Source organism: Castor canadensis, chromosome 7 (assembly GCF_047511655.1).
Source record: "Castor canadensis chromosome 7, mCasCan1.hap1v2, whole genome shotgun sequence".
NCBI lineage: Eukaryota > Metazoa > Chordata > Mammalia > Rodentia > Castoridae > Castor > Castor canadensis.
This window is the reverse complement of record NC_133392.1, coordinates 143,422,751-143,448,479: the sequence shown is the minus strand read 5'-3', so window position 1 is coordinate 143,448,479 and position 25,729 is coordinate 143,422,751. Positions and strand designations below refer to the sequence as shown.

Genomic DNA, 25,729 nt, shown 5'->3' with positions numbered 1-25,729 from the left:
CCTGTCTCGGCATACTGAGTCTTATGATTGCAGGATTGTATTACTATCCCTGCCTACAAAAACCCCAAATTTTATTTGTTGTAGTGTGAAAGGTGATTTTTAGTGCAGTGGTTCCAGATTACCTGGGCCCTGTTCAGAAATGCAAATCCTGGATCCAAAACTGGCAGTATGTTTTAGAAGGTTCTTTAGACCACTCTGATGCACGCTCAAGTTTGAGAACTACTGGTTTTATGCATTTGCATTCAACTGTACTTCTGGGTATATCTGAAATTACCTTTAAATTTCACTGTGGATTGTGTTTCATGTATGTACCATTCCCATGATGTGTGTGTTTCTGGATAGAGAAAAGACTAAAAGTGCTTGGGGTTATATTAGTTTGCTTGGGCTGCTATAACTAAATACCATAGTCTGTGGGGCTTAAACAGCACACATTTATTTCTCACCGTTCTGGAGGGTAGGAAATGCAAGATTGAAGTGTTGACAGGTTTGATTCTTGGTGAGGGCCCTCTTCTTGGCTTGTAGACAGTGATCTTGGCATCTTTTCATTATATGTTGGCATGCCAGCCCCTGACCTGAAAAAAAAGCCCTCTTGTGTCCCTTTTTTGTGGTTCTAGGATTTGACCTCAGGGCCTTGTGTTTGCTAAACAGGTACTCTACCACTTAAGCCACACCCCCATTCCCTTTTGCTCTTTATAAGGGCACTAATTCTGTCATGGGGCCCACCATTGTGAACTAATTTAAGCTTAATTACCTCCCAGGGCCTCACCTCCTAATACTATTACATTAGGGGTTAGGGCTTCAACAAATTCATTTCAGGGATACCCAAATATTCAGTACATAATTGAGAGAAGAAAGATAATATTTTTCAGCTGGATCTTCTATGCGGTGATGATAAACTCAAGTGACAACACATCTGTTTATTTATAAGACTTGGGTGCTTCCTGCCTTTTTTCTTTCTCCTAGTTCTTTGATGAGATGATGTAAGGATAATCTGGATCTATGGTTCTGATAGTTCGATTAAGTGGGGAAGATTATTTTAGGATTATGATTGATGGTCCAGGAGTATGAAAAGTTCAATAACTGCCTAAGAAAGTGATTCCTGAAAATGCTACCTAAAGGTTAGTATTGGAGCACTAATTAAATGCTATGATGTCTCTTCTGCCTGTGATGGCAAACTGATCTGAGAACAGGTTGTTTGGTGATCTGATGATCTTTCAGTAACCTTTCTTCACCCCCAACTCCCTCACGGCCAGCCTGAGTTTTGCTTTGCCTTTCCTTGTGTCCCTGTCAAATAAACCCTCTAAGTAGAATCACTCCATCTCTGAAGTGAAGGAGATTTCTCTGAGGAGTGGACATTTGAGGCAAGAACTTTCTCCAGTTGAATAAGGATTGTGCTTTGCACAAAAATGGAAGTTTAAAGAGATAAGCAATAAATATTGACAATTCAAAGACCAAGTGAATAACCAGTGTTCTTGTTCTGAAAATCTAATGTTTCTATATCTTTCCCACTAAAAACAAATATCCTAAATCCAGGCTTCTTATTCCCTCCTGTCTGAAAAATGTAGCTTTGATTATTGAAACCTGCAACGAAGGCAAAGGCAGTAGTTTCCAGAAGGCAGTGTGCTGACAGTTTGACCTATGAATTGGTATTTATATATACAGATAAATAATTTAGTAGAGAACCTAATGTTGTGTGTGTATGCATCTGTGTGTGTTTTAAACTTTATCATTTTATCCTTCTACATTTTGTCCTTTTGTTTCCTTATTCATTGCTCACTTGGTGTCTAACTCAGGGTTGGAATGCAAGGGACATGGAAACCTCATTAACTTTACTACAGCAGAGTTGGTAAAAGGCCGGGAGATACAATTTATACCATTTTCAGAGTAACATCATTTCAGTGAAGAATCTTAGTATCTGCTTTACCTCTGTTGGAGAGGCCTGGCTAACTAGAGACAGGACGTGCCTTTGACTATAACAAACAGATGCTCCTAAATTGTCTTAACCTCTTCCCATTGCACACTTTATTGCCTTTAGTCTGGAGACAGATTCTTAGCCCTCCTTAATCTATTTTTTGGGTTCTGTTGGCCCAGGACAGATTTGTAATGTTCTTTTTCTTTACAGTTTGTGATTTGAATTCTTTGCTTTCCCAGTGCAGCTTTGAATTGGCTTCTTTCAAATCCCAGCATAAAACCTTAAGTGACCAATAGTGGTTTCATTATGGCATTTTGGGTTAAAATAAAATGAGATTGAGATAGTTGAGCTCACCCACCCAGACACATACACCAAAGGAAATTTTTTGTGTGTTGAAAAAATAGGATAATCTCAGAAGAGAATGTGACCCTAAGTAGACTGGAGAGGAAAGGAGGGTTAGATGTTGGCTAGATTTCCGTGGCATAGTATACCAACTATCTATCTCAATGTGATTATACTGGTCAGAGTGCAAATAAAGAAGAGGCTTCTCAAAAGACAGCTGGTAACTGGTCTGGTGTCATGATTTTTTGTTGCACATCATGAAGTCAGGGTCTCCTGTACATATCTGTCTGGACAGTAATATAGAGAAGTGTGGCACCACCATACTAATAGAATTTAAAAGATACAGAGAATTTGTAGAAATCTGGTTTTCTATTCTGCAAATTGCTGATCATAAATCCTAAAGATTTGGAGGCACCTCTAATGTTAAATAAGATTGGCTTATGTGGGTTGAGCTATCCTTTTTTTAAATGATTATTTTGGTTCTTTGGTGGTGGTGGTACTAGAGTTTGAACTCAGGGCCTTGTGCTTGCTAGGCAGGCACTCTACTACTTGACCCATGTCTCCAACCCTGGGTTAGCTATTCTTCTAACCTTTAATTGTGCCTTAGTAAGTTAGAGTAGATTTAGGGGGCTCTAGTTGAAAGACTGACATTTTGGGGATGTGGTCCAAGACAGCCATAGGAGTTAATGAAATAAACTCAGTGAAAAGTACAGAAAAAAGCACTTCCTCCCACAAACCATCCTCTACTACATCTACTAGAGAGGACCTTGGTGTGCATGGTTCACAAGCTTGGATGAGTGAGACACCGCAGCTTTTTGGTGTCTTACCAAAATACAGTATTTGTTGGGATTGATGTAGAAAGATGATGACAAAGGAATCCCTGATTGCATGTAAATTAAGTTCTATATTTCAGTGATGTCCTAAATATCTTTTTTAGTATAGAGGTAAACATTTGGCGGAGGCAGAACTGTGGACTTAGAGAAATTCAGTATCTTTTTGTGTAGTCCATACTCGAAGAATCCACATTTGGAACTGTAGATAAAATAAAAAGCGTGGAAGAAATGAGAGGGTGGGTTTTTTTTTCTTGTCATTGAGATAGGGTCTCCCTGTGTAGCTCAAAAGGACCTCAAATGCAGAGGTCCTTTTGCATCAACCTTCCAGGTTTGTGCTATTGCTGCCCAGCTGAAATGAGGGTTGTTTTTTTTTTGTTTGTTTTTGCTTTTTTAAGAGAAAGCAAATGAGGCCTTAAAAAGGGGCAGTTTTTGCCTTTGTTTGGTTTTGAACACTGTCTTCAAATCAGTTTCATTTGGAACATGGAGTATTTTAGAAACTAATCAGAGGAATGCAGGCATGATTGAAAACAATGTTGTCTGCTGAAAAGTTGGAATGTATGCTGCAGGATAAAGCTCCCTTTATAAGGTTACATGACCCTTGCCTCTCTATATTTCCTAACTGTACATATCACTTAGTGAATATGACAAACAAAAAGGGCAGACTATATAAAAAGAACTGCTCCACTCATCCAAGCTTGTGAACCATGCACACCAAGGTCCTCTCTAGTAGATGTAGTAGAAGATGGTTTGTGGGAGGAAGTGCTTTTTTCTGGTGTCAAGCCATGTTACCTCATCAGTTAACAAGGTCTGTATGTAAGTTTTAAGATTTTTAACATCTACTGGGATGTCATATACCAGTTGTATCTGCTTTAGATACCATCAAAATTTTCCAGACTTCAGACATATTTCCCATTTCTCAAGATTTTTTGGGCTAATATTTAATTTGTTTTTTTATTATTGGCAGTTCTGGTGTTTGAACTCAAGCCCTCAGGCTTGCTAGGCAGGCACTCTGCCACTTGAGCCATGCCCCAAGCCTCCCTCCTCCTCCCTTTTTGCTTTATTTATTTTTCAGGTAGGGTCTCACATTTTTGCTTGAGGGGGGCCTCAGACTGTGAGCTTTCTACCTCTGCCTCTTGTAGCTGGGACCACAGACATGTACCAACATGCTAGGCTTATTTGTTGAGATGGGATCTCTGTAATTTTCCCTCAGAGCTGGCCTTGCACTGCCATCCTCTTGATCTCTGTCTCCTGGGTAGCTGAGATTACATTTGTAAACCTTGAGACCTGGCATTTAGGATAGTGACATTTTAAAGGCTCACTTAGTTCTCCAGTCTGATTGAAATGTCTAATTTTAAAGCATAAAATAGTTGGGGAGTTGTCAATGTAAGAAATCTATGTCAAAATCTTTTTTGAATAACCTGTGAGTACTCACCATATGCTGGTTGCTTACATTAATGCAGCAAACACTAATTGAGCCTCTGCAATGCTATCAGGCAGTGTGTTGTGAACATTCCATGGAGAACTTTCTAGTGGGGAAGAAATATGTAAGCAAATAATCACAAGTAATTGTATAATTACAATTGTAATAAATGCACTAGAAGTAAAGGATCACTTTGATAAATTATCTTCCAACTATTGTTTAAAATAAAATTTTATTTATGTTCATCTTGGCTAGTGGATGGCTTTGTGCTATTGGGGTTCTTGGGGTGGTTATTGGTTAGTTCTGATGCCTTTCCCTTCTCTGCTCCAGGGGTTAAGTGTTACAGGAAATTATCCATCTGAGGTGTAATGGGCGAGGGCCCATTGTTTCTCAGCAAGGCTCTTCTTTCTGTGGAGCTGCACTGCAGGACATTTGGCATCTTGCTCCCCAGGTAATAAATGCCAGTAGTATTACAGAGTTGTTGGGACAACTTAAAAAAAGGGCACTTTCATAAATATATTTGCAAATACTTCTCAGTGACTGGTATTGCCCTGGTTGAAAACTATTGGCTGTACTATCAGAATTCTTGGAAGGAGTTACTGACAAATTCCTCTGGGAGAATGGACTGAAAGTAGGTGGTGCTTGAGACTTAGACTGGCAAATCTTGTTGGTGTCTGACTTGTGCAGGATGATGCTAGCTAAGGTTGCTAGAGGATAGAGCAGTGAGTTAAACACACACAGACGCATACACACTTTCTGTACCTTAATTCTAGTGTAAGATACAGCTATTACTCAAGATAAGCAAGTGCACCATACAGTGTGCCAGTGTTGTGTTGGGAGAAAAAGTTAACCAGGGGCTAAGTACAAAAGTGTGCAGAATTAAAAACTGAAATGGGTTCAACCAGGGAAGGCCACATTGACATAAAAGATTTTTTTTTTTTTTTTTTTTTTTTTGCGGTGCTGGGGTTTGAACTCAGGGCCTACATCTTGAGCCACTCCATCAGCCCTTTTTTGTGAAGGGTTTTTTCAAGATAGGATCTCTTGAACTATTTGCCTGGGCTGACTTCAAACCATGATCCTCCTGATCTCTGCCTTCTGAGTAGCTAGGATTACAGGTGTGAGCCACCAGCACCTGGCTAAAATTGAGCTATTTGGGAGAAGAGTATTCCTAGTGGTGAGATTTTGAGTCTGGAGTTTGTCAATCTGGATTGGGGAGAATTTTATATATATATATATATATATATATATATATATATATTTTTTTTTTTTTTTCAATTTTTCACTTACTCCATTTAACCCTGAGGGTGCTATTAGAGTAGGGCTCTTCCCTCTCCTCTTAATCTGTAGATTTGTTTCTGCAGATTCTATATTTGTTACATGTATCTGACCAGAAACACTAAATGGAAAACTTCATGTTTTGAGAGAGACCACATTCATTTAACTTTTATTATAGTATATTGTTGTAATTATTCTTAGTTATCGTTGCCAACCTCTTACTGTGCCTAATACATAAAATTTTATCACATGTATATATAGGAAAAACATTGTGTATACACATATGCACACGCACACACACATATATACACACATACATATGTATGTACATATACATATGTACTGTTATCTCTATTCTCTTGGTAAGGAAACTGAGGAACAGAGAAGGTTGAAGATACTACTCTGCCCATGACTTGGCCATGTAGGTTCCCAAAACACTTCCTCTCAGCATGAATGGGAATAAGAGTTTCGTTTTCTCTTTTAAGGTTGTCTTTCTTTTGCCACTTTAAAGTAGGAAAGCTTGCTGGCACACAAATCTCTACCTTCCTAGAATTTATGTTCTAGTCAAGGATGCAGATAGTAAATAAGTAAAGCATATATGTAATGTTAGTAATATGTGTTCAGATGAAACTGGGTATAGGAATTTGGGAAAACTTGGCTTTGAGGATTTCTGCTCATTTGGAAATCTGGGAATCAGGCAGATTACTTATTTTTCTCTGTTGGCCAGCCACTACATTGTTCAGCTAAGGAAACTGAATATATACATCTGAGTTCTAGAGTCACTCTGTATTGAAATGAGAAGGGCTTTGGAGGAAGGCCATATGTAGCTCAAATGGTCCCTCACTGAGATTAAACATACAGATTTTTGGCCCCATTGTGAACCTTGTGATTGAGAATCTGTAGAGTAGGATTGGATTATGTAGCTGAAGAAGTGAGGTTGAGACCTGGTTCAGTGCCTTGCTTGCTGTCCCAGGAACATGGTCTGAGAACTGGGATTGGAACCCAAGTGTTCTGCTTCACAATTTAGTACTTTCCCTATCCCTCATACTGTTTTATTTTTATTTTTTTATTTTTGGGGCAGTACTGGGGTTTGAACTTCCACTTGCTATGCAGGCACTCTACCACTCCAGCCACTCCCACAGCCCTTTTTTGTGTTGGGTTTTTTTCAAGATAAGGTCTTGCAAACTATTTGCCTGGGCTGGCTTTGAACCGTGATCCTCCTGATCTCTGCCTCCTGAGTAGTTAGGATTACAGGTGGGAGCCACCTGTGCCTGGCTATGTATTCTTTTTTTGAGACAGGGTCTCACTTGTGTAGTCCAGACTTGCCTAAAACTCTTGATCTCTTGATCCCCTTACCTCAGTCTCCTGAGTACTGAGATTACAGGCATGTACCACCATGTCCAGTCTGCCTTACTCTTTTGAGAGCTGTAAAGAAGACAGCATCCAAAAAAAAGAGAGCAGTTAATTTTATTAGATGGCATTTTGGCATTTCAGTTCCTGCTTAATTGTCTTCTTGGAGTCTCACTGTAGTTTTTATAGCTCTGGGTTTTGATCCCCCTCCTCCCCAGTGCTAGGTATTGAACCCATGGATTTATGCCTGCTAGGCAGTGCTCTGCCAGGGAGATACATCCTCCAGCTCTAGCCCTAGGTTTTAAGCAAATACCTGAAGGAAGGTTTTTTGGTTGTTCCTCCCCTACCCCCCAGAGAAGTTGCTTGGTTTTCTTAGAGGGTGCTATAGTTAGTTGGAAATAAGGAGGAAATTGGTTAGCTAAGTTTGGTCTTAAAAAAAAAAAAAAATCTTCACCAGGCAATGGTTCCTAACATCTGTAATGCCAGTTACTCAGGAGGCAGAGATGGTGAAGACCAAGGTTCGAGGCCAGCCCAGGCAAATGGTTAGCAAGATCCCATCTCAACCAATAGCTGGGTGTGCTGGTGTGCACCTGTCATACCAGCTTATTCGGGAAATATAAATAGGAGGATTGCAGTTCAGCCTGACCTGGGCATAAAAGGAGAGACCCTGTTCCCCAAATAACTAAAAAGCAAAGAGGGTTTAGAAGAAGGATCAAGTGGTAGATCACCTTCCTAGCAAGCACAAAGCCCTGAGTTCAGCCCCCCAGTACCCAATACCACTACCACCACCACCATAGAAAAACAAAAGTGATCCTTTATTATTTTGGGAAGAGCCTTCTCTCTGTAAAAGGCGGCTAATGAAAGTGCTGTTGATGAAGAGAAGGATTTTAACATTTCTTGGAAAATTCATTCGTTTGTGCTCTTGCTGCTTTATTTGCAGGGCTCTTTATTTGCCAAAGAAGAAATAAAGAAATATCAGCCACCTGGTTGTGGTTTTTCTGGCATGCCTCTTTTAGGTGGACAGCTGTGAAGTGGTTATTACAGTTGGCTCTTAGAATGTGTTTGAGTTTTGCTAGATTTCAATGACTCTTCCCCTTTTGGTCTCTCTCTTTTTTTTTAACCTTAGTGAGTTTTTTTCTGATCTTCTGGTGTGGAAGGATAGAGCACAGAGGTCCATAAACATCTCTGAGCCAGGGAATGAATGAGGTCTTTTGTATTGGGGGTGTGTGTGTGTGTGTGTGTGTGTGTGTGTGTGTGTGTGTTGTAGTTTGAACTCAGAGCCTTGCATTTGCTTGGCAGGCATTCTACTGCTTGAGCCACATCCCCCAGCCCTTTTTGCTTTAGTTTATTTTCAGATAGGCCTTGCTTTTTTCTGGGCAGGCTTTGGCCCTTAATCTTCCTACCTCTGCCTCCCATGGACTTGCAGTTTCGGGATTTCAGTTGTGTGCCACCATACCATACTTTTTTTTGGTTGGGGACTCCCAATACTTGTTATGTAAACCAGGCTGGCTTGACCTGTACCTCCCATGCTCCCATGTCCTGGGATTTGCACACCTGACTTTTTACATATCATTTTGAGATAGAGTGTGGGTTTGGAAGGTCCTGAGTCTAAGATCCGGTTGCAGACCTTTCTGGGTGTTTCCTCACACTGGTACTTGAGGTGATATTTTGGAAATGGGCTCTTCTTAATCAATTCAGAAACTCAGAGAAACTTGAAAGAATTTAATGCAACAAAACTTGTCTTTTGAGGGTGGTAGTGAAAACTCATGGTTGGTGATCTCTCTCACCAAAGGCTTGGTAAACCAGTTTGTTCTGAACTTGAATGAACTAGAACTAGAGTGAAGGAATTGTTTGCCATCAGTTGTGAAGTAGAAAATTGGGATATGGTTCCCAGGTTATGAGTGATGACAATCATAGGCCAGTTGGGTTTGAGTCCCTGGGTAAAGTGTTGATATATCTGATGAGATTTTCATTTTCCTTTCATCAGTTTAGCTTCAAGAAATCTTTTAAGATGTCTCTGAGGCCAAATAGGAAGTTAGGGATTATTTTATGGTCTTAGGCCCACGTTTTACAATTTTTGTTGTTGTTGTAGGGCTGGGGGTCAAATCCAGGGCTTTGCATGTGCTCTATTACTGAACTATAGCCCTAGCATTTTTTTTTTTTTTTTGTGGGGCTGGGGTTTGAACTCAGGGCTTTGCACTTGCAAACCAGGCATTCTACCACTTGAACCACACCCCAGTTCATTTTTCTGGTTATTTTTGGAGGTGGGGTTTCCAGAACTATTCGCCTGGACTGGTCTCCAACCTTGATCCTCCAGATCTCAGCCTCAGCTCTCAAGTAGCTAGGATTATAGGCAAGGTCCACCTGCTTGTCTTTTTTTTTTTTTTTTTCTTTGATGGTACCATCCTTTGAACTTGCTAGCCAAATGCTTTACCACTTGAGCCACGCCTCCAGCCCTCCAACTGTTTAACAATAAAAATGGCTGGGCACGGTAATTTGTGTTCTGTAGTTCCAGCATTTAGGATTCTGAGGTAGGAGGATCACTTGAACCAAGGAGTTAGAAACCAGCCTTGGCAAGCTAGCAAGATCCTATCTCAAAAAAAAAAAACCCAAAAAACCAAAAACAGAATAAAGGTAGTCTGCGGGTAGAACTAAAATTAGTAGGTTTCTAGACAGTTTCTTTGACTAGTCTTCAAAGTTATGAAGTGCTGGAGGTGTAAAGAAAAGAAAAAAAAAAAGGCAGGATTAAGATGTCTGTGGCTAGGGGAGACAAGGGAATGATTTATACAGATGTTCTTTTGGTGGACATTTACTCTGTCCTAAGATCTTAGTCTTGGGAGCTAAGTGAGCCCTGTCAAGCTAACTGGAAAGTGAAACTTGTTCCTTGAGAGAGGCCTTAACTTATACTTTATCTCTGCCTGGAATGCCCCTTATCAAGGGATGGTCTCCTACAGGAACTGGATCAACAGCTGCCGCCAATCCCTGGAATCACAGGAAGCAGAGGCCTGGTGCCTTTGTATAGGAGCTCTGCAGCTAGACAATAGTTTGTGCTGGCGGGACCATGTGGCGAATCACGTGACCTGGGGCTGTTTTCTGCTGGGGTCCTTACCCATCTGTTCACTCGGCTCTTTCTGGGTTATCAGGCACCATTCCAAGTCCTCCCAGGCAGCCAGCTTCATGGCCAGAGATTATGAGCACTAACCTTCCTGGCAGGGGCGGTGTGGCTTCGAGTTTATGCAGATTAGCCATGTGTTTCTCACTTCAAGGCGTTCCACAGGAAAAGCCTTTTCCTGTGTTTGGCTCTCAGTGGGCGGTTCCCAGCTTACTGTACTGGGACTCAGCAAGTAGCAGGCATGCATGAGAGAGGGATCACAGTACACTGGCCCCCCTCTCCTATTCCACCTCCAGTGCTACGTCACCACAACACAACCACTTGCGCTCTCATACTGTTGGTGTCATTCATTCGGTGCCAAGATTGCTTTAAAAAATTCCCTTGGCCCCAGTTCAAACAGGAGTACAGCTGGGATGTGTTAGATTTTAGGCAGTCTGCCCTCAATTTGAGATGAGTTATAAATAGCAGTGCCGACTTCCTTAACTACCGCTCTCTGAGGTAAAATGCAGGTTAATTACTGTGGGAATCAATTAGGGGGTTCTTTTGGTTAAAGAGCCAGAGATGCATTTTTTTTATTGTTATTATTAAAAGTCATACAACAAATCTGGCCAGGAATAAATTAAAAGCACAAGGAATAAGAAATAGCATTTAGATGTCCGAGATTCAAGGTTGTGGCTCTAGTTTGTACTGGCTCCAACTAATTGGCATTTAGGGTGTCAGAACAAGTAAGCATTGTCAAGATTTCTCCTTGACTCATCCCTGTGTACTCTCACTCTTTCTAGTCCTTGGCACTGTTGGACATTTATTCTGGCCCTTAGGGTTGCTCCCTGGTCACTTCTCTTCTGTATTTTTGAAGTAGTACTGGAGCTTTCCTCTGGTGGGTTATATTTGAAAAAAAGTTTCTCTTTCCTGGTACCGCTAATACATAGTGTGGTGCATTTTAGTGAATGGTATCTCACTGTGCTTTGAAGTTTGAGTGCTTGGCTCTATCTTTTCTCTACTTAGTTATTCCTGACCAGATAGAGAATTTGTAACTATGTTTAATTCCTGAGTATTCTGAAACTGTTTACTTTTGTTTATCTCACACTTAGCCCAGATCCACCTTAAAAGACCAGTCAGTCTTGATACATTACCAACCTCAAGGGTCATTGTGGCTTTATTTGGTACAACAAGAAATTGTGAGGGTTTCTAGTAGTTAGCTATCTGGTCTGAAGGGGCTTGGAAATTCAGAGAGCTCTGAGCAAGCAGTTAGTCTGCAAGCTTTTCTGAATATATTCAGGACAAGTGTGCTAGGGTATACTTGCCTTGATGCCACAAACTGCATCTTTTGATGCATTTCATTTGGCGGTCAGTTTATAACACAACCAGTGATCTGGAAGGAGATAAGTGGTAGGATTGAGATGAAGAGTTTTCTTATGGCTCTTTCCCCCTTTCTTATTTTTATTTTTTATGAATGCAGGAGAGTATATAGTAGGGGCCTGACTTCCTTGATCAAGGGGCAGCATTTTCCTCTCAATTATGTGTCTCCATGGCAGACCCTTCGCTTTTGAAGTGTAATCACAGTAATCTACTCCTGTGGTTTCCCATTGAAAGGATTTCCTCTCTGTCTTTCCCTGAGTGGAATCTCTGGCTCTTTGTAGCTAAGATTTGCTGTTTCCCATCCCTTTCCTTGTGTCTATAGACTGCTGATTTTGGCTTTCTATCTTAACTTGTAGTAGGGATTTTTCTTGTTCTAAAATCACAACTTTCCAATAAAACTGATTAGTGAAGATTGAAGGCCCCTTCTCTGTTATGAGAGATTGAATGATGGCATTTCATCTTAACTGAAAATCACAAACCTTTCACAATGGTCAGAAGTGTGAGTTAGGTTCCTGCCCATCTCCCCTTCTGATGTGAGCAGATATTTAACTTGGACTTGAGACCAGGGTAATTTGATTGTTTGAATATATTTTTGTTTGCCAAATAACCTGCTTTTTTTGTTGATTATAAGCCTTTGATGAGAGGAGTCAGAAATCTGATAACTCGAATAAGGAAGTGTCTTATTGTTAGGTCCCTGTACCTTACACTTACTATTTTTAGAAAAAAATTTCTTTGACTGTTATTTATTGTGGGGTTGTAAAGATTTACTAAAGTTGTGATGAGAGATTTCTTCAGCCCTTTATGGATCCCATGTAAATAGCTATGTGCAAGAAGGTGACTTGTCTTTAAAGCTTTTCCGGACCCCCCAAGGTCCCACTATGTAGCCCAGGCTGCCCTTGGACTTGCAAGCCTCCTGCGTCAGCTTCCCAAGGACTGAGAGGGCATGTGCCCCCGACATGCCTCATGACCTTTTGTTTTTAAGCAGTGTGTTTGAGGATGTCTGTGCAGTTTTGAAATCCTCCCCAGTATAGGATGGTTATTCTCAAAATGTGCTTGTCCTTCCTTGACTGTTCTAAACTTCCCTCTTCTATTTCAGTCCAGTCCAGTTTTTTTTTTTTCCTGCCTCAAGGTCATTACCTGTTTTAGGATTAGGTTTAGGATGTGTTCCTGGCCTTATGGCTGGTTTGATCTGTACTTTCTCCTCCCATAATATCCCTTACTCATTTCTTGGAATAGGCAGCATTGCATTTGAACAGTTAATGAGCCCGATGCTCTGCACTTGGGTATTTGGGGGAACTTTGAAGATAAAAGGCTTCCCAGAGCTTAGTCTTGAGGCCATGAGTTCAAGGGCCACGTGGGGTGACATAGTAAGACACCTTCCTCTCCAATTTAAAAAAACAAAACAAAAAAACAACCAAGCAAAAAACCTTAATCTTAAGAAATGCATTTGGTTAGTTGGAATAGTTAGAATTGTTGACTCTTACGATGCTGATTGAATTTATAATAAGACATTGAGAAAAATGAGAGATCAAAGTGTGCTGAAAATGTGGGAAGTGGCTTCAAGTTAAAAGGTTTGAAGATGGGTGCCTCATACCTGTAATTCTAGCTACTTGGGAGGCAGAGATCAGGAGGATCTAAGTTCGAGGCCAGCCTGGGGCAAAAAGTGAGACCCCATCTCAAAAATATCCAACACTAAAAGGGCTGGTAGAGTGCCTGCCTAGCAAGCATGAGGCTCTGAGCTCAAACTCCAGTACTGCCAAAACCACAACAAAAAAGGTGGTTGAATTTTGCTACTAGAAGTTATGTGGGCTGGGGATGTAGCTTGATGGTAGAGCACTTGCCTACCAATAGTAAGGCCCTGTGTGTTTGATCCCCAGCATGTAGGGGTGGGTAGCCATTCTGGACAGGAAGGCAGAGCAAGGTACCATTGATAGCATATGACTGGGAAGGTACAATATTAGGGAACTGTGGAATGAAACTGAAAAATGTGTAAAACTGAATCACACTGGAGAGCCAACAGAAGCACTGTTTGTCATTGTTGATAATAGCTAATATATATTTGGTACCTGAATACCAAGCACTGTGGAAAGTTTGATATGTACATTTTCGTTAGATGAACTAATGTGTTCAAGATCAAACTGTGAGAATGTTAGGATTTGTACTCAAGTCTATCAAATTGCTATACTCTGCTCTTTCTATATGATAATACTGTACAGGATTTAATAGGTAGGAAGCTTGGAGTTATTATTGAGCTGGGAATGATGAAAATTATTTGAGAACATTGCTTTAGAATTTCACTATGCAACATGAATGACAGCCACTAGTCTCGTGTAATATGAATTTAAATTATTGAAAGTGAATAAAAGGGCCAGGTGTGGTGGCACATGCTTGTAATTGTCAACACTTGGGAGGCGGAGGCAAGAAAATTTGAGTTCAAGACAAACCTGGGCTACATTTAAAAAAAAAAGATAAAAATAATTCAGTTCTTTAGTTATATTTCTTCTCTCTCCCCCCAGTACTGGGGCTTGAACTCAGGGCATACACCTTGAGCCACTCCACAGCCCTTTTTGTGTTGGGTTTTTTCGAGATAGGGTCTCTTGGAATCATCTGCCCTGGTTGACTTTGAGTGGCGATTCTCCTGATCTCTGCCTCCTGAGTAGCTAGCATTACAGACAGGTGTGAGCCACTGGTACCCGGCTTATATTTCATACTTTAAGTACTAAGTGGTCACACATTGCAGAAATTTTATTTTCACTGCTAATCAGGTTCCCAGCTAATAACATACATCAGAATCTTTCATGGGTCTTAAATGGAGGGGCAGAGAGGAGCCCAAGCTCTTCCAGACCCACTAAATTAGAATCTTTAGGGAGAGGCCCAAACATTTGTGAAGATTCACAGAAAATTACAGTCTGCCACCCTTGTTCAAGTCCACTGCACTAGAAGTTCCAAAGTAACTATGGTAATGACTGTCCCTTATGTTGTGGGGAGACTTAGACTGAGCAAGCAGACTGGTATCTCTGTTTAGCAAATGTCTCTTCACTTAAGGGCCACATACATAGTAATTGCAGTCTGGGATGAGATGAGGACTTTAGTATGATATGTGGTATAATATGGCTGTGTAAGCCCTTGAGCTCTTTTCAGGAAAAGATGATATTTTGGTTCCATTGCCTGCTGTATTGGGGAAAACAATATATTTATTACTTAACAGTCCAATTGCTATTAAATTTGAACTTCCTAAATAGTCCCATCTAACTCCAAAATTGTGGGAAATAATGGAGTTTCTAATGTAAATATAGGGCGTGAATAAAGTTACTAGGATTGTCTTTAATAACACTAACATGGAGTAGTAATTTGGGGCACAGCTTTACCTATGATTTCTTACAGTTTGTGAGGGAAGCATTCCCATCATCACTGGCAAACATTTTAAGCAGAGATTTCAGCTATAGTTTGAAAGAACTTTGTTTCTGCCTTTTTGCTTTTGATATTTACAACAACAGTCTTTATAGATTATCATCTTATCTATTTTCCTTCATGACAGCTCTGCATCCTCTGTTACAAAACTCTTGGCATTCTTTAAGAAAAAAAAAAAAAGATAAGTTCAGATAATACAGAGAACCAACTGTTTGAATGCTCTGCTCCCTCATTTTGGAGGTTTCGTTGTTGTTTAAGGTCTTAATGTATCTTAAATTATAGAATAACTTACTATTTTTGGTGATACTGGGGTTTGAACTCAGGGCCTTGCGCTTGCTAGACAGGTACTCTACCACTTAAGCTATATCCCAGTCTTTTTTGGTTTATTTTTCCACTAGGGTCTTACATTTTTGGCTGAGCCACACTGGACTGACTATGATCCTCCTATTTATGCCTTCCACATAGCTGGGGCCACAGACCATACCACTACACTGATTTTTTGATTGAGATGGTCTCAAACTTTTTTTGTCCAGTCTGGCCTTAAACCTCTGATCTTCCTGCTCTCTGCCTCCTAAGTAGCTAGGATTACAGGCATGAGCCACTGTGCCCAGCCTATTAATCACTGAATAATATAACTTAAAAGGGTCCTAGGAATAATCCAGACCAGTAGTTCTTAAAGTGTAGCCTCTAGACCAGGAGTACAACCTTACATGGGAGCTTGTTATAAGTGTGTACGTAGACCTTATCCTGAGCCTACTGAATCAGATCGGTTTCAGTGTCTTCGCAAGCCCTTCTGATTTTCTATGCGTGCTAGTGTTTGAGAACCACTGAACTCCTTCATTTGATAGTTAATGATACTAAGACCTAGAGTACTAATACCTACCCTCCACCTCCAATTTAAGATTCAGTTGCAAGTTTTATATCAGGCCCAAGCCTACCCTCCAACAGGGTATATCTAAGAGATGTTTAGAGAAAAATCTCCCTTCTCCACATCACTGGTAGATATAGGTAGGTATATATCTGGCAGAGGAAAGTGTTCTGGGGAATATCTCATTTGCAGCTCCAGTAGGATAAAGGCATGTCAAAAAGTAAATGAGTTGGAATTGAAGGTGTGGCTCAAGTAGTAGAGTGCCCGCTTTCCAAGTGCAAAGCCCTGAGTTCAAATCCCAGTCACAAACACACCCCCTAAAAAAAAAAAAGAGCTAATTGAACCTGGAAAAGAAGCTGTTTGTAGACAGATATGTATGATTTGAACTTTGAGTTTTATGTTTGTGGTGCTGTATCTTATTCTTCAAAGAGTTCAAAGAGACAGAAGTTTTGTCCTTTTTATACCCTTAAATGTTCAAGGAAATGATGTACAAGGCTCTAAATTCATTTACTGTTCCTCACCAACTGTTATTTAGCCATGTTCATATGAAGAATGCACAAACTTAATAGTGCTTGTGCCATACTGCAAACAGGCTACAAATGTGTAAAGGGAAAGAGTTTCCACTAACGGAGGAATAGAAACACCTAGAGGCTTGTGTATCTGAACTCTCAGCCATAGTATTGAAGCATCAGTTTTGATGTTGTGGAACAAGGTTCAGCAGTACATAACATCACTGTCCTCTCCAACTGAAGAGTCTTTTGTTTTGATTTCCACACCCATAGAGTACATATATCAATTGCTCTATACCTGGCTGATCCCTTGAGTTTCCAGTAATACAATATTTACAAAGTAGTTTTTAGCTTATAAGATGCTTTACAAATAGGTGGTATTTTTGTTTTACATGAAATAGAATCAGAGTCCTGAGGATGGTTAAATGACTGAAGTATTACTGGATCTGTTTCGTTACTTCTTTTAGAAACTGGTTTCCTATGTTCTATACAGACTTCAAAAGACCTGTATGCTTAGGTTGTATGTTTATATTGACCAGAGGCCATCAAAGATAGAGGTTAATGAAATGCTCTTTATTTTGTAGCCTTCCAGTCCAATGGATCAGATGGGCAAGATGAGACCTCAGCCATATGGCGGGACAAACCCATACTCGCAACAACAGGGACCTCCGTCAGGACCACAGCAAGGACATGGGTACCCAGGGCAGCCATATGGGTCCCAGACACCACAGCGGTACCCAATGACCATGCAGGGCCGGGCACAGAGTACCATGGGAGGCCTCTCTTATGCACAGCAGGTATATTGTGACTGATTACTTTGATTCTTGCTGCTGTTCAAGATCTGGTCTGTGAGCTATAGAGTCAGAATGTATTCTTAGCTTCCAGACCTTGATATGAGCACAGGCCAGCTGGCTGGGATAGTTATGGTGTGCTACTAATGAGGCCAAGATTTTAAGCACCATCCTATGTGTATTCTGTTTCTGTCTGTCTGTCTCACTCTCAGTCTGGGGATTGAACCCAAACTACCAGTGAGCTGTACCCCTATCCCCTCATTTATTCTTGACCTGGTTGGCCTTCCTGTACCCACTGAGTGGTGATCTCTGAAGGAGGTGAGAGGAACAGTGGCTGAGCCACCTGTCCACTGCTACTAAAAAGAAATCCATTCATACCATTTGCCCCAGGGATGGAAGAGGCCCTTCATGTTTCTCAAAGCTTTCAACGTATGTTGTTTGGATCAAAATGAATGTTGAAGATGAACTGAGGGTATAAGAAAAATGGACTCTTGAACAATAAAGATGCTAATAATACTATTATAAATGTTAGGATTTTCTTTCATCTCTGGCCATCTGCACTATTATCTTCTTTTTTTTTTGTTTGTTTTGTGATGCTGGGAACCAAACCCAGGATCTGGAGTATGCTAGATAGTGCTCTCCACTGAGGAACATCCCTAGCTCTCTACATTATTGTCTTCTTATTGTCATTTTTGAGATGATAAAATTTTTGCTATTTATATCTGAGTGATACACTGAAAACGGCAAGGGTGCAAAACCTAAAATTATTTCTAAGACTTTAAAGCAAAGGGATGAATGCCCTTAAATAGAGAAAATGAGATACTCTCACTTCTCCCTCCCTCCTCCTTCCTTCCTTTCCCTCCTTCCCTTCCTCTTCCTCTTCCTCTTCCTCTCCCTCTCCCTTTCCTTCCCCTCTCCCCTCCCCTCCCTTCAATGAGAATATTGAAGTAAGATGGGGTGGTTTTTTTTTTGTTTTTTTTTTTTTTTTTTGCAAGGTGGTGCTACTTAGTAGACATTCTCATTGCTTAAAATATTTTGTGGTATAAGGAAGCAACAGGCCAAATATATATATTTGAATAAAGACTAGGACTGGTGGCATGGCTCAAGTGGTAGAATGCCTCGTTTTAAATAAAGACTAAATGAAAGAACCAAAGTAACTTAGATTACTGAAGGATAGGTTTTCAGTTGACTGAGCCAGGCTGCTATTGACTCTTCATTGTGGTTGGGACACATATTCCTAACACTTACGAAAACACTCTAGGTATGATAAAATGAGTAGGCTGGGCCTGGCATGTGGCTCAAGTGGCGGGGCAATGCCCTGAGTTCAAAACCCAAGTACAGTTTAAAAAAAAAAAAAAGTAGGCTCATTGGCATACCTAGCTGTTCTTGAAGTCATGTTAGTTGACAAAATATTAAATGGTGTAAGTTTTCAGTGGATGAATGTAAAACACTTGTAAACAGAACAACTAACAAAGAAGTTTACCATTCTTCCTGGCTTAATGTAGACAGGGATGCTAGACCTGGATCTTCTTACTGTGTGCCTTGTTCTTCCCTTCCTCCCTTCTGTTTTTTTTTTTTTCTTCTTTTATGAAACACTTCCTTTGAAGCCTTCAGAAACACATCAGAAGATCTCAAGTTGGGTAGAAAGAAAAGATAAAAAGAATAATAAAAAAACTAAACTAGAGCCTTTAGTTTTTTGCAAGTGGTAGAGCCTTGCAAGTGTGAAACCCTGAGTTCAAACCCCATCACTGCCCAAAAGAAAAAACAGAAAAACTCCTAAATGAAATAAATTAATGAAGAACCTGCTAATATTTGCAACCATCAAATAGAGCCTTAACCTCAAATAAAATAGATTTGTTTTGCAGAAACTCTTAAAAAATTATAATTTATACTTGTTAATGTGTGTGATTAGTTCCCCAGAATGATTCAGATAATCTGAAGATGTGAGAGAGCATTTTAAAAGAAGAAAACAGAGTCCAGGTTAGGGTGTGAGGAAAGGGATGGGTCAGGAACCTGGAGAACCTTTTAGAAAGGGGATCATGGAAAGAGAGATATCACAGTAGTTGGTCAGTGCTGAGGACAGCTGGCAGCAGCTTGGTTTCCCATTACCTGCTTTCTGTACCCATCCTCAAGGCACAGCTTCTGATAGACTATATAACTGTTCTTCATCTAGAGGGGGGTCAGTGCTAAAAAAGTATCTTTTTCTTTCCTACAGATTCCTCCTTATGGACAACAAGGTCCCAGCGGGTATGGTCAACAGGGCCAGACTCCATATTACAACCAGCAAAGTCCTCATCCCCAGCAGCAGCAGCCACCTTATTCCCAGCAACCACCATCCCAAGCCCCTCATGCTCAACCTTCATATCAGCAGCAACCACAGTCTCAGCCACCACAGCTTCAGTCCTCTCAGCCTCCATATTCCCAGCAGCCATCCCAGCCTCCACATCAGCAGTCCCCAACTCCATACCCCTCCCAGCAGTCCACAACACAGCAACACCCCCAGAGCCAGCCCCCTTACTCACAGCCCCAGGCCCAGTCTCCCTACCAGCAGCAGCAACCTCAGCAGCCAGCATCCTCGACGCTCTCCCAGCAGGCTGCATATCCTCAGCCCCAGTCTCAGCAGTCCCAGCAAACTGCCTATTCTCAGCAGCGCTTCCCTCCACCACAGGTAAGATGGTCCTGTCTCTTGTCCTATGTGTAATTATAAACAGTGTGGAAGTTGGTGTTATGAAAACTTTGCCATACAAATTAGTTCTCTAATGTGCACTTAAAAACCAGTTAAGCTTGGTTGATTATACTAATGAAGCAATAACTTAAAAAAAATTTTTTTTGGTGTTACTAGGGTTTGAACTCAGGGCTCAAGGCCTCATGCTTGCTAGGCAGGTACTACTTGAGCCACTCCTCCAACCCTTTTTGCTTTAGTTATTTTTGAATAGGGTTTCACTTTTATGTTCAGGCTGGCCTGGACTATGATCCTCCCTAGTAGGTAGGATTGTAGGCATGAGTCATCATACCTGACAAGGAATAACCTTAACTGAATAAAGACCTGTAGCTGTCCTTACTCTGAAGAAATAGGGTAATGGAAAGTTGTATAAGATAAAGAATTAAAGGTAATGGTACTGATTTTTTTTTTTTTTTTTAAACCCGTCATTTCAGGACTTGAGCACCCAGGTGACTTTGATCTTTTTTCAAAGTTGTCATTTTGGGAGACTGTATTGTGTGTTATTTTATTCTGTTGCTCAAAATATTTTCAACTTCTTCATTTGGAATTGCCAGAAGAGCTGATATCACATTCTTTAGAATATTATTATTGGTGGCAAGTCTTATTATTTTTGAGGGTAGATTTAATTTTAGGAACTAGAAATTCATTTGGGCAGTCTGGTGAACAAGTTACTGAATCCTAAATGAAATTGAAGCTTAAAAATAGTAATTTGGGCTTTATTTTTTATAGAGCCATATGAGGAGAAATAACTGAGGCATCATTGGAATAAATCTCTCGTTCCAGGCTGTGTCTTTGAAGGAAGCAGGTTCTAGCATGAGTTTTTTGTTGTTGTTATTGTTTCTTTTTCTTTCTTTTTTTTTATTAACTGGGACAGGCACAGTGGCTCATGCCTATAATCTTAGCTACTTGAGAGGTAAAGACTGAGAGGATCACAGTTTGAGGCCAGCCCAGGCAAAAAGTTAGTGAGACCCTATCTCAAGAAATAGCTGGACATGGCTCATGCCTGTCATCCCAGCTATTTGGGAAGCATAAACAGGAGGATCACAGTCAAGGCTGGCTTGAGGCAAAAATGCAAAGACTCTATCTCCAAAATAACTAATGCTAAGAGGATGGGAGGAAGGGGGAATGGCTTAAGTGGTAGAGTACCTGCTTAGCAAGTGTAAGGCCCTGAGTTCAACCCCCTCCAAAATTATTTGATTTCTGTCCTTCATAGGCATTAGTTATCATTAGTCAGATTTTAGCATTTAACCTCATGGTTATTCCCTGTAGGTAACAATAAAGGGTCAATAATTCCATTAGAGTCCATTATTGACATTTTTTTTTTTTCTTCTCATCGAGAATAGGGTCTTGCTATGTGGTCCAAGCTGACTTCCCATCCCCACCCTCCTCCCCCATCCCCTGCCTCAGCTTCCCAAATACTGAAATTATAAGTGTGCATCACCATATTTGGCTCACTGTTGACATTCTTATCCTAAATCATTGCTTGGATTTTTCTGTCTTCAGATAATATTGTTCGCAGTTCCACCGTGTGAGAAAGTTCCATAGCTCTTTCACCATGAAGTAAGCTTGCTTTTTTAAAATCAATACCAGGCCCTTAACAGCTTTTGCTTTTCTTTTAGGAGCTTTCTCAAGATTCATTTGGGTCTCAGGCATCCTCCGCCCCCTCAATGACCTCCAGTAAGGGAGGGCAAGAAGATATGAACCTGAGCCTTCAGTCAAGACCCTCTAGCTTGCCTGTGAGTATTTCTGGCATCTCTAAAAGGTGATGGTGCAGAACAGGCACCAACAAAAACCAGTTTCTTGTTGGATGTTTTGGTGGTGCCAATCTAAATGAATGATAAGCTATTCTTTGAATTTGCACTTATATTCTAAATAGTAATTCATAGACTGAACTTGTAGAATGTCTGTTCTGCCCACCTTCCTAGGGAATAGGTTTGTGTTCTGTTTAGAATTTTTGTTGTGTTGGTTTTTTTGTTTGTTCTTTTAAAAAATCTTGGGTTTATAGGCATGGATTTACGAGAGGGACAGAGAAGATGGAGATGTTAGAAGCACTGTCTGATCTCCATCAAAATTGAAAAGAGTATCTATTTTTTGACCTTCTTGAGGGCTTAAGTTTTAGATTTTTGGTTTAAGAGTTTAAAAGGTAGGATTCTGGAGCCAGATGCCAGTGGCTCATGCCTATAATCCTAGCTACTCAGAAGGTAGAGATCAGGAGGATAGTAGTTCGAAGTCAGCTAGGGCAAATAGTTCTTGAGACCCTATTTCGAAAAAACCTACCACAAAAAAGGGCTGGTGGAGTGGGTCAAAGTGTATGCCCTGAGTTGAAGCCCCAGTACTGGGGGTGGGGGAGGTAGGATTCTGGGGTACATTGAAGCTTGCATTATCACGCTGAGCATGGGTAGAGTAAGTTTTTTTTGGTGATAATTTTGTTTGAATAGGTGCTTTTGTCTACTAGAGTGTTAGTTTCTTAGGTATTTGATTATAGAGTCTGGTGCTTGTTTCTGGAATAAAATAACCATATTCTGAGAAAGGCAGTTATAGCCTGGTAACTAAGAGTCTGGGCTAGAGTTCCTGGGTCTGCATCTTGATTCTGCCATTAGTTTTGTAGCCTGGGGCAAGTCACTTACCTTCTCTGTGTCTTAGTTTTCATATCTGTAAAATGAATTTAAACCACCTTTTTTCAGGAGGTGATAATTAGCATTAAATAGATCAGTAGAGAGAAGAGAGCTTGGTGTATAGTAGACATTCCATAAATATTTGCCATTACAATCATCATCTCAGAGTCAGAGGGACTGATAGTGCCTGAAAGGCAATTAACACCAATCATTTAATAGTAGGTTGATTGTGGGAATGTTTACTCTTAGTTTTAGCTTTATCACTTTTTGTGTACAAACTCTCAGATTAACAATGAAAGTTAATCTGTTGGGCACAGAAATAAAATAGACTACTCTGAAATTTAGTAAATTTGTAGGTAGCAAACCCTTCATTATAAATCTTGCTTCAGTTAGGAAAGGGAAGTTCAGTCACACATATCTTTTAAACTTTTGACTCTGCTTAGATTTAAAACCTGTCTCTAGTTATTCTGACTTGGGAGGAGAACATGGTTTCTGGACCTTTAAGGAATAGATGGAAGGCAGGAATTCTCTTCATCATGAAGTCTCCTATGGCTTACTCCTGAAGACCTCCTGGCCTCAGAAACATACTGAGGGTAAGGTCTGACACCAGGATGAAGAGTTCTTGTCAGGACAGAACTTGTGAGAATGTTTATTTTTTATTTTTTTCAATTGAGATTAGAAGGAATGTCTGAATAAAGTGATCACTCATGTTCCCTTCTCATTAGTGTCTGTTGCAATCCTTTTCTGCATCCTGAACTTCACTCTAATCTGCCTTTTAACCTGATTCAGTCAGAAATGTGTAACCACTCCCTCATCACGTATGGTTTGTGGCTAAATCTGGGTGGTGTGCTATTGTGGCAAGAACCCAAAGTGGTGGATTTCTGTCAGTGTTGTAAGTTGCTCCCCTTCAAAAAGTTTCTTCTTGCTTCTGGTATCTTCCCCCTCCCCCCCACACACATAGGGTTTTGCTATGTAGCCCAGGCTGGCCTCAGTCTGGTGACCTTTTGATCAAAATGTATTTAGTATTTCTCAGTCCTGAAGATGCTCATAAACAGTCATCTTGTGTGTCTTCTAAAGGTGGAGAATCTAAGAGCTCCTAGTTTGACCTACAGAAATGAAGGTGTTGGCAGCTTTTTTAGGCCTAGGGAAGGTATGTTCCTGGGAATCCTAAGAACAAGGAACATTCCCAAGTTTAATCTTCTGTTATAGATTCATCCTAATGGGTCATTCATACTATGGTAAAAGCTCCATGTAGAAGGTAATCTGGCTGAGTTACTGGCATTTTAGATTTTGAACTGCTTTTTACCCTTCTGCTACTTTGACCAAGAAACCAAAGGTGTTTCTCTTTGAAATTTTGCTTCGATGCCAGATTTGCATAGCCAGGCTAGGAAGAAATCACTTCTAAGAAATGAGAAAACATACTCTCTCCAAGACCCCTTTCTTTTCTTAACCAGTCAGGATCACCAGGTTTTCCAGTGCATTCGGTCACTGAAAAAGGTTTTATGGCCACCTGTTTGAGTTTGGCACTAGAGCAGATGCTGGACTGTAAACAGCCCCTTCAGTTTCACTGTCTTCACTCATTCACCCAACTTGCTTGGCTCTAAAGACATAAGGATTAGGCCTCTTCATTATTATTCTGAAGAAGTTTTGCTTAGCTATTAATACCAAACCATTTAGCTGCGGTTATCCCGATCATGTTATCTCAGTATTTAAGAACTAAGTTACTTTTTATTAATCTTCAAGTAAAATCCAAAAATCCCTAAGTATCTGCTTACCCAGGCACATCAGAAATACAGATTGTTATGCCGCCAACCCAACCATTACTTTCTGAGTTAGTAGGTCTGGAGTGGGGCTTGAGAATGTACATTTCTGTCAAGTGCCTTGCTGATTATACTGCTGTCGGACAATCTGTATTTCATCTTTTTTTCTCTCTGTCTGCCTCTCATCTTTCTTTCAGTTTCTCCACGGCCTCATGTATGGTTTCTCCTTTCAGATTTTTGCTCCATTCTTCTCTTTGCTTCCCACAATCCCCCAACTCCTCCTTTTCATCTCAGTCTATATCTTAAAATCACTTCCTCAGAAAACTCCTTCCTAATCAAGCTGCAGGACTCAGTTTAAATAACTTCTGTGATGACTTCAAAAGTGACTAAAGGCAGTTTTTATTTTGCCTAAAAAAAAAAAAGACCTGTAATACTTAATTCAAACCATTATAAAGAACCACTCCAACATAAGTAAAAGCCTTATATAGTCTACTGGAATCCTTTCTCCCTTCCTATACCCAGAGAAGATCTGTCTTATACTTTGAAATTTCTTTGATTCATATTGACAGATCATTTTGCTGATAACTCTGTTTACTTAAATGGTAAGCCCTAGAGTGCAGGCACCACATTACCAGCTTCTGTGCCCCCAACACTTACCACATGATGCCAAGACCTGTAGTTGTTTACCATGGTTACATGTTAAAATTACCTGGGGTAGTGGATTATCTTTAAAAATAGATGCCTAGGGTTCTGATTTGTTTGATGATGGGTGGGGCTTGGGCATTGGTATGCCTAGGAGTTTTCTCAAGTGATTTTGATTTGCAACCCTGATGTGGATACCTGCTACTCTAGATTGTGTCAGGTTTCTTTGCTGTAGTAGACTTTTACCACCCATACTTCTTACTAGGCAGGCGCTTTACCATTCTAGCCACCCCAGCAGCCCCACCCATACTTCTTGACAGTGTTTATCTCATATATCTCAAGTATAATTTAAAGTTCTTATTTAATGCAAGCCCATTGAGGGCTGACTTGCTGTGTCTTGCTTATTGCCATCACAGTGATGGGGACATCTTGGCCATATCACCTGATTGTTGCTGCCACTTCGAGGGCAAGGCAGATATGATAGACTGTTATGAGAAGACCCAAACTCTGTTTTAGAGGATGTGTTAATTTATTTGTGCTTGCTTACAGAGGCCTTAGGGAGTAAGGTTAGAGTTGGCATTTGTCTTATATACCATTTTGCTTTAAGAAGGTTCCTATAAGGGAACCTCTCAAAGTTTCATTAAGGTCTTTAAATTTTCTTCCTTGTGGGGAAAAATCTTGAAGGGACTAACTGGAAATTTAATGTCTGACTTGTGAGGATAGTAATTTTTGAGAATGACTTGGAGTTGTGTCTACTTAGCTAGGTATGTGGTGTATACTTATATAGGTATTGGGTGTATGCCTATAA

The 25,729-nt window shown here is 40.4% G+C and overlaps 1 protein-coding gene across 4 annotated transcripts in view; it reads left to right on the top strand.

Moving 5' to 3' along the window:
- Arid1a (AT-rich interaction domain 1A) overlaps positions 1–25,729 on the top strand; it is a 77,249-nt gene that overhangs the window by 11,721 nt on the left and 39,799 nt on the right. For 3 of the 4 annotated variants that reach the window (XM_020183233.2, XM_074080899.1, XM_074080898.1), the window contains exons 2-4: positions 16,976–17,188; positions 19,398–19,850; positions 21,524–21,640. In XM_020183233.2, the coding sequence (XP_020038822.2) occupies positions 16,988–17,188; positions 19,398–19,850; positions 21,524–21,640 (771 nt within the window). In that variant the 5' untranslated portion in view covers positions 16,976–16,987. Of the gene's footprint in view, positions 1–3,881; positions 4,959–16,975; positions 17,189–19,397; positions 19,851–21,523; positions 21,641–25,729 lie in introns of those variants that run through there. The other variant, XM_074080901.1, reaches the window with a different exon arrangement.